An 8,896-nucleotide genomic window follows, 5' to 3' on the forward strand; every position below is an offset into this window, starting at 1 on the left:
GAAGGACCCCGCGCCGCTTTATGATTGGCTGCGGAAAGATCCAACTTCCTTTTCTCGCTCGCTGGCAAGGAGGCCGCTGTGAAGATGGTGAGTGTCTGGTGGGGACGTGGGGGTAATCCGCCCTGTACTGCTGCCATCCTGTCCCCGAGGGGGTCTCCAGCTGTTGGGCACTGCCGGGCTGGTCTCCCTATAGCGGGTTGCGGGGGTATGGTTAAAACTCAAGTGGGGACTTGATCCCCTGCTTTGAGCCGGGACTCCCGCGGCCTGGCTGCGGCGCGCTGGGGCCGGTCGGCAGTGGCGGAGGGTGGGCCGGGGCACGATTGATCTGCTGCGTGTTCATGCTGCTGATCGGTAAGAGTAGTCCTAGCCTTTGATAACAGCGTAGTACTGTGTTTCAGTGTTAAAAGTACTCGTATATTTATATGTACTCATCGTACTCGAGTTAGTTTATGTTTGTTCTTGTGTGAGAGCATTAACGAAACAGTAACTTTACAAGTGTTTTAGATAATTCCTGCATTAATAGTAGCATGTAGGTTTGTTAAGGAAAGTTCTGTATGGTATTGCATTGCTTGGGCTTGTAATCTATGTTTCATTAACAGCTGCTTCAGATTTTCAGCATGGTATAGGTATGTGCGTTGCTGTGTTGCTTGGAAGCTGGGGGTGAGTTGGTCAGGCTTTCAGTGTTACTTATAGCTGGTTTTGGTAGTCCAGGATTAGTCCATTTTTGGTGGTTATTTTACAGTCAATATCTATTCTGAGAGACTATTGGCTGTTGCGCTACCTCTTTACTAAGTTTTAATTGCATGTGTGACTATGGTTTTGTTTTGCTTTATCATCTCTTGCAGAATGACACAGTGACCATCAGAACCAGGAAGTTCATGACAAACAGGCTTCTTCAGCGCAAGCAGATGGTAAAAGAATACAGAAATTTGTCTTTAATTATATGTCTGTTGATTTTGGGCTGCAGGTGGGTTTTAGCCATTGTAAGTAAGAGGCCCTTAAAACCTCCAGAGTGCTTGTGTGGGTTTAAATATGTTGGGAAGTCTTGATGATGATCTAGAGAGCTGTATTTGAAGTTGTGCCAGGGAAGGTGTAAACTTGATATTAGGAAAAATTTCATGACCAAAAGGGTCATCAAGAATTGGAACAGGCTGCCCAGGGAAGTGGTGAGGTCACCATCCCTGGAGGTATTTAGAATACATGTAGATATGGCACTTAAGGACATGGTTTAGCAGTGGACTTGGCAGTGGCTGACTGGATGTTCTTAAAGGCATTTTCCGGTTTAAATTATTGTATGAAATGGAAATCTTAAGAACGCTTTTGTATCAAACTAATAATACTTCCTTCTCCTGAAGTAGGGTAGCTTAAGTGTTAAGCTTGTGGTGGGACTGTAACATGTGGCTATTGTACTGGATACTGATCTTTTATACAACTTGTAAAACTTTCGTCTTAGGTGATTGATGTTCTTCATCCTGGGAAGGCCACAGTCCCCAAAACAGAAATCAGGGAAAAGCTGGCAAAAATGTACAAGACAACCCCTGATGTCATTTTCGTCTTCGGCTTCAGAACTCACTTTGGTGGTGGCAAGACAACCGGCTTTGGCATGATCTATGATTCCCTTGACTATGCAAAGAAAAATGAACCAAAGCACAGGCTTGCAAGGGTAGGTTCTTTTCCGGTAACTTGAAAACAGTCAGGATAGATTTGAAGTGTTTAGTCATTCATGATGTACAGATGTAAAAGCTGAAGTTTTGTGAAAATACTGTTGGTGCATTTGGAGTTACGTAAGAGCTCTTAAAGTAGCATAGGTTAGCTACTGCATTTGCAAAATATGGTAAGTTTTCTTTATTGTATATTACAGGGGAAGTGGGAATGCAAACCTGATATTACCAGTGATGTTTAGCAGTAATAAATAACTTGACGATTATTAAGGGTCTTGAAGAAGGATGAGAGATAGGGCTGATCCATATGCTACTTTAGTGCTTATATTCTGTATTGAGTTACTCATTAATTTAGTGAATTTGTTACACTATTTAAATGAAATTTCAAATTTAAAAAGTATTTGAAGAGTCCAGAAGTGGAACTTAAATTTAGTTAGTATCAGTGAAGCAATGTTAAATGCAACTTTTAACTGTTCCTTAATAGCATGGTTTGTATGAAAAGAAGAAGACTTCCAGGAAGCAGCGAAAGGAGCGTAAGAACAGAATGAAGAAAGTGAGGGGCACAGCCAAGGCAAATGTTGGTGCTGGCAAGAAGGTAGGATGAGAATATCTGTAAGCTAGAGTGGGTGTGTTGCCTTTGAAACGTTGATCAGAAATTCTTCAATGCATTAACGTTGTTTTTCTTCCATTTCTTTTACCTGTTGTACTGGATAACAGAAGGTAATCTGTGTGGTGTTGTATAGCTTATCAGCTCAGTAGCTTAGTTTCGCTCCTCACTGCTGCAAGCCTAGCTGATATAACATGAAACAGTGCTTTTTAAGTGATTTTCTTATGTGTCACTTGAACTAAAGTTAAACTTTCATAAATCTAACAGTATTGCTCTAATCACATAACTTAGTCTTGCGATATACAAATTAGATAATCTTAACAGTTGTTATTCAGACTACCTAGATATCTAATACTTATTCCACCAAGTTACTCCACTGCAAGTTACTCTAATGCTTGTTCCATCACTGCTGTTTCTGGTGTTACTTATAGAGGAGATTTTGTTTAAGGATGTGTGGTGATGTAGGCAGTAAGGACAGTGTACAGACAGAAAAAGGTAGAAAGCCACCTTTATCCTGGGTTTAAGTGACTGATTCCAAAGATAGTGGAGTAGCTCAAAGGGTGGATAGCTCTGGTGGGAGCTTCCTGTGCTGTTCATGCTGTGTTATTACTCGTGTTAATACGAGTAGCTTGAAGGGAAGCAGAGTTCCTCTATTGTTAAACAAAAAACCCACCCAGACTAGCCTGGATGTGAAGACGGTCATCTTCTTCAGCACCTCTTGTTGTCTGAAAAATACTGAGTAAGCTGTGCAGCTAAGTGTGTTTTTTAGTGTTTTAATGAGGGGAGAGAGAGTGATGGGTTTTGATGCTTAGTTCTGTAGCTGCTAAAAAGTGCCTTGACATCTTGAACTTTCGTAATCCTCATCTTTGCTTTTTCTCTACTTTCTTGGAATTCTCCATCAGAAGTGAAGTATCTAGCAGGTACTGAAAATGAGCATGGATGTGGTGACTGAATTATACATCACCGAAATGTGTGTCCATCCTTTTGACTGAAGCACTGTACTGCCTTGCATACATGCATGTTTGCTTTAAACTTGCTTCTGTTCTGTAAGGGTTCAGATAACTACATATGAAATTTATTCTTACATATGAACTTATTATATAAGCCAGATAAAATTTGGCTTATAGTGAACAAGAGTTTCTGAAACTAGTGAAACAACATTAAAATAAGGAATTCTCAGTGAGAAGAAATCCAGGAAACTCAAAGCTACCAATATGAGGCATTGGTTCAGAATGCCCCAGGTTCTGATTCAAAGTAGTACAGTGCAGTTGCATGTGTAATTTGACCTTTGTGTGAAAGTAGATGTGCATTGTTATGAGAACTAATTCACATCACAGTTTAGTGCTTTTGCGATGGTGATGGGAAACAACACAATTGTCAGCATTAAATTTATTTAACTATTGGCCTGCAGTATTCCAAGTTAAGACAAATCACAGTGAAATTGGAAGTCTCTGAAATTGGATTCTTAAGATCTAAGTGAAATTCTTGCCATCACTGAATGGAAATAAACCAGTGCAAACTACTAGATGAGAGAACTTCTATGCTAGATAAGATCTGGAGACTTTTTCCTTTCTACTTTAATACTGTTTTAAAGTTATACAACTGTTTACAGTATAACAGCACAAATTAGCACTTAGTGTAGTAGTAACACTAATACACACCCTCTTGTTAATGTCAAGGGAGTCATTTAGTCTTGCACTGATACTGCTGGTATGGAGCAACTTCCTCACTTTGAGACTTTTGGCACTTGAGGGTAGCTGTTCTTGAGTGTTAAAGCAAAATGGTTAAATGACTGTCCTTGAATTACTGAAGCCAATCCAGTTCATAGAAATTCTCTTAAAGCATATAAACACTTCAGAAATTTAAGATCAGGAATTATAGAGCAGATGCGGCTTCTGTATCAAGTGCTTCTGAAACTAGCATGCAATCTCAGTAAGTGAGCTGTGTTTTTGGTTAGAGGCTTTTTTAATATCTTTTAAAATGATCTTTTAGTTGATAAGCATGCATGGCTTAGACCTTGTTTATAATTTTTGATAGTCTTTGTGTCCTCACATCAAAGATAATTTATGTGCTTTCTGGAAGGCTTGGTTGAGAGGAGTTCTGTGCTGCATTACAGAAAAAGCTTGTGCAATACACTTGCATGTTAAAGCTTTGTCTGGGAAAAATGCATGTTTAAACAAAATGGTGTGACCTCCTTTATCACAGCCAAGTGGAGGAATTTTTAATAGGAGTCCTGGAGTATGTTTTGGAGTCCATCTGTACAATCTGAAAACAGTTTATCTCAGAAATGTGTAGGCATTTGATTCTGAGACATCTTCAGGCAAGTCTATGTTCTTGTAAGAGTTCAGTACCACACAGACATGAAAACTATTGAAATGGTGAATTGTACTTTAATAGTTTTTCTTGAACTTCTAAGTCAGACATCAACTGTGTTGATGTCTGACTGTTAAAGGTTTTCCTTGGTGTCTCCTGCTTCAGAATTCCCATTGTGTTTTCCCTGCTGTTTCAAGTGAAGTATTTTCAAGTAGTACTTAATGTATTCTGTATCTTTAGTTTTCTGAACTCTCCTAAGTTTGCAACAAGTAAATGTGAATGTTCCTGCTGTAGTGTTTGCATTCAGAGCAGTGACCCATATACCCAGGAATATAGAAATGCAAAAAAAACCCCAAAGCCTTCCCTGCCTTTTATTGTCTCTACTGTAGTAATGACTGCCTTTGACATGAGAGCCTCCCAATCAGAAATGGTTTTAAAAAAACCCAACTTGATCAAACAGAAGTGTGGATGGATAGGCATTTTGAGCCATTGCAGCCTGTAGGTATATTGAACATGCAGTTGCATGCTGAGCATTATTTAATTCCGAAACACTATTGTTAGGTCCTATCTTGAGTTTGAGGGAGTGTGTGAAATCTAAGTTGTCAGCCTCTACAGTAGTTAAAACTTTTTCTATCACATTTCACTGTAATAATTGAAAAAAGCCTGTTGTTAGTGTCCATAAAAAGCCTCAAAGTTCCATCTTCTACAGTAGTAGAATTTAGATTAAACTAGTCTCTAATTAATGTTTTTTCTTTTTCAGTAAATGAACATACTTCAGATGGAAAATGGATAACAGGTATGACTTTAGAATGCTTTGTAAGGGTAGACATTGAGTAGTCTGTAGTCATTACAATGACATAGGTCTAATTGATTTCTGCAAAGAATATGGTACTTGTGCTGGTGGAGACCAGCGTAAGAGTTTAAGACTAAGAAAGACTTAAGTATTTACAAATCAATGTTGTGCTTACTACAGAATTGATATTTTATGTGGCTTTGACTTACATGAAATAACTGATTAGTATAAAGACTGGAATAATAAATCAGGCAGTTCAGATTTACTGTCGATAAAACTATTGAATATTTAGTTTTATTGTAAACAAGGTTTACGTTTTCTTCTTGTAGGTATGCTAAGAAAAAGATAGTACACCTTGGTTTTTATTATCTCAAATAGGTTGAAGTAGTATGATTTCTCTTTTGAGGACAAATTTCTTATAGATACTTCAAATAAATTCCCTGTTAAAAAAAACATACTTGTAGACAAGTCCTAGACTATATTTTTGTATCTGTGCTACAGAAGCATAAGTGAGTTGGACATGTTGTGGGCAGTAATTGTTACAGACAAAACTCTGGGTTTACTACAAATGGTCTGAATGACTCAGTTTAAATCAACTTAAACAGTCTGTCTGGGAGCTGATAAAGTGAGTATAGTGTCTCACCATAAAGTTGTCAAAGTAATTGCAGCTTGTTGAGCTCTTCTACAGAAATGCTGTAATACAGGCTCTCATTTATTCTCACAGCAGTACTGTGAAATTTTTGAACCCTGTGTTCTTTTAAGAAAGGCGGTGTGGTTCACTTGACGTGTTTGAGAGCCAGGTTTTATAAAGGTATGAGTGAAACAGTTGTTTTAATTATGTGGCACTGATCTATCTTTTTCCTTACAGACTACATTATTCTGTGAAGAATTACTCTGGAATCTGTTCATCTGGCTTTAACATCAAATAAACTATGTCAATACAATGCTGGTTTACTCTTTAATTTTGATTTGGAAGCTACCATTTTGTAAAGTTTGAGAAATTCAAGATTGGTGCACTGCTGGCACTACATTAAAATCTTTTCATAATTAAATGACTCCTGTTTTGGGTGTCAATTTGAAGTGAATCGGAGCTTTCTGCAGGTAGTAGTATAACCTAATTCTAAGCAGGTGGTGTTAGTTCATGGAGGTAGGTATATTTTTGTCATCTGGTGTTCAGACTGTGGTTTGGAAGGTCCTCTTAAGGCGTGCTTGTTTCACTACCTGTATTATATAGACCTGTAAAAGGTAGCTGAAGGGAGAGCAAAAAATGTAGGCAGATGTTCAGAGCTGCCTACTTCCACAGTTAAGATTTTTGCTAATGAAGGAGTCAGTCAGTCATGTCTCTTGTCGTGTGTCGTCAGGGCAGGCTCTGGGGTCTGTCTCTGGTCTGCAAACTGCAGTACACATTTGATTTTTCATCTGGTAGTGTTAAAGAAGTCATTAAGATTGGAATAGTGGCTGGGTGAGGCATTCTGGTGCAGGTGTTTGGGTAGCAAGCAAAATAGAAGTTTTATACCTGGACTGAAACAGACTGGGTGGCTCTGACAGCTGAACTGATGGAGGCTCTGACTTGATTATTATCTAAGTACTGTATTTACCTTTGTACTAAAGTAGCATATTGTAATACAAGTAGGGCATTTTTAGTGTTTTGGGCAAAACCAAAAAGCCCTGAGGAGTTAAAGTGGTTGGAAGGGGACTACAGCCTGAGTTGTTCAAGAGTCAGTGAGGTTGCTGTATTCTGTGTTCAACATCATCACACTTTTATCTGTAGGTAAAAGTACCACAGTAACTTGTGCTGTGGTGTTTCTGCCTTCGTTGAAGTTAGTAACAGGGATCAGTAGGCAGTTGCTCTGGTGAAAGGGTGGGTGCTTCAGTTTCTTTTAAGCATAGGTGACCTAGTGTTAGACTAAGGGGATGGTGAAAAGCAGTTATTTCTTCTAAAATAATAGATTCTGAAGTCCTGTGGAAGTTAAAAGGCTTTTTTACTTGGCAGACAGACCTTCAAAAATAGGTACTTCTTGGATGTTCTTTCCAAAGCTTTTAAGTATATTAAATTCTGAAGAATTGCTAGAAGGGTGTTAAGAGTGGGATTTGTGTGCTTAGATACAGGATGTGCACTGAACTCTTGAGTCATGTGTAGATGTGTTTGGAGTAGGTGTCAGTAAATTTCTGAAAACTGAGAAGATAGTAAGGGATGTGTAACAAATGTAATGCATGTAAGGTGTAGAGTTAGAAACTGGATCTGCTTTAAAGGTAATACCTTCAGTAAACCCTTTCTGTACATAATGTTCAACATCAAAGGAGAGGAGTCATGCTATTAAATGTAATTGAACAATCACTAGGGGGTGATGTGAACACAGCAATACAAATAGAAGTAGGACTTGGATAGCATTTTTTTTTTCATAAAATAAGCTGAAAGAAAGCCAAATTGGCCTCTGCCAAAGAGGTCAACTCCTTTGAAAATACGCATCAAAAATAGCTGTGTTTAGGATCTGAGGCTTTAAATGGTATTTTTGTTTTTCTGGTTCTTTTTTGAATTTAATGGAAACCATCTGTTTCAGTGAAGACCATACAGTTAGTGTTTTCCGAATGTTTGCTACTTTAAAGCTTTAGAGTGCTGGCACAAATTCTAGTTGCTCTTTTCAGAAGCCTCTTCACCTAGTTATAAGCAATCAACAAGGGACCTATAAATAACTGCTGGCATAAAGGTATATGTCTTGCACAGTCTTGATGTTTCAGCTTAGTAAAGGGTATTGTCGCAGGGGGCATGTACCTCTTCAAGCAGAACTTCGTTCTGGAGTTGCAGTATTAAAGGTTGCTTTCTTCAGTTCTGTGATGTTTTGCATGCTATTCATTACAGGCTCATTTATGAGGTACAGGAACTTTTTGAAGCAGATGGAATGAAATAGGCTGTCTTAATTGCTTGGTGCTGGGTTTAGGTATTTGATGCCCTGTTTTCGTGATTCGACAGCAAAAAATACCTAGTGATTCCACAGAACAATTGACTTGTTTATTGATGCATGGTTCAGCTATAACCATGTATCCATAAGCTATACTCTTGTCTTGCGGTGTGAGGCATTAAACACAAAAACCAGGGAGGGGGGCAAAATGATGTTAAGTGATCTAGAATTAACTGATAAAATCGCATCACCTGATCCTGAGTTCTTCCACTATTCTGCACTATTGTCTATTTATGTGGCTATTTTATCCTATAATTCCATCTGGAAAATGGCAAGCAACTGAGTAGTTGTCATCTGAAATCTTGGTGCTTCAACAGTCTGGAGATATAAACAGCTCTCTCTGAATTTCTGTTCTGTCAACATTTTGCCTTCATACACTACAGACTTAAGCAATGTGTAGCAGGTGTTCTGTAATTCACAAGTTTAATGCACATGTCATACTGTGAAGACTAGGTTAATCCTCTTTCCTGTGGGAGCTAAACTAATCAAGTGGAAAGCATTGATTAACAGGAATCCTCACTTTTTTCCCTACTGTGTGTTGAAGGTACCCTTTTTATTTCCT

The 8,896-nt window shown here is 38.4% G+C and overlaps 1 protein-coding gene across 3 annotated transcripts; it reads left to right on the forward strand.

Annotated features, from left to right (window-relative positions):
• Positions 1–56: 56 nt before the first annotated feature.
• Positions 57–5,378, forward strand: RPS24 (ribosomal protein S24). 3 transcript variants are annotated; one of them, XM_010022881.1, is made up of 7 exons: positions 57–87; positions 846–911; positions 1,454–1,663; positions 2,146–2,256; positions 2,379–2,381; positions 3,171–3,188; positions 5,342–5,376. In XM_010022881.1, the coding sequence occupies exons 1-6, from the start codon at positions 85–87 to the stop codon at positions 3,174–3,176; spliced, it is 399 nt and encodes a 132-aa protein (XP_010021183.1). In that variant the 5' UTR covers positions 57–84; the 3' UTR covers positions 3,177–3,188; positions 5,342–5,376. The 3 variants fall into 3 exon arrangements, with proteins under 3 accessions (XP_010021183.1, XP_010021191.1, XP_010021199.1); XM_010022889.1 differs by lacking the exons at positions 57–87; positions 2,379–2,381 and having other exon boundaries at positions 850–911; XM_010022897.1 differs by lacking the exons at positions 57–87; positions 2,379–2,381; positions 3,171–3,188 and having other exon boundaries at positions 850–911; positions 5,342–5,378.
• Positions 5,379–8,896: the final 3,518 nt, after the last annotated feature.

This window comes from Nestor notabilis, unplaced genomic scaffold, assembly GCF_000696875.1.
Source record: "Nestor notabilis isolate BGI_N333 unplaced genomic scaffold, ASM69687v1 scaffold1941, whole genome shotgun sequence".
NCBI lineage: Eukaryota > Metazoa > Chordata > Aves > Psittaciformes > Psittacidae > Nestor > Nestor notabilis.

Excerpts from the sequence above, each read along its gene's own strand:
- RPS24 (XM_010022881.1), top strand. Across the intron at positions 912-1,453 it reads TTCTTCAGCGCAAGCAGATG|GTGATTGATGTTCTTCATCC; the intron begins GTAAAAGAATAC and ends CTTTCGTCTTAG. Across the intron at positions 1,664-2,145 it reads CAAAGCACAGGCTTGCAAGG|CATGGTTTGTATGAAAAGAA; the intron begins GTAGGTTCTTTT and ends GTTCCTTAATAG.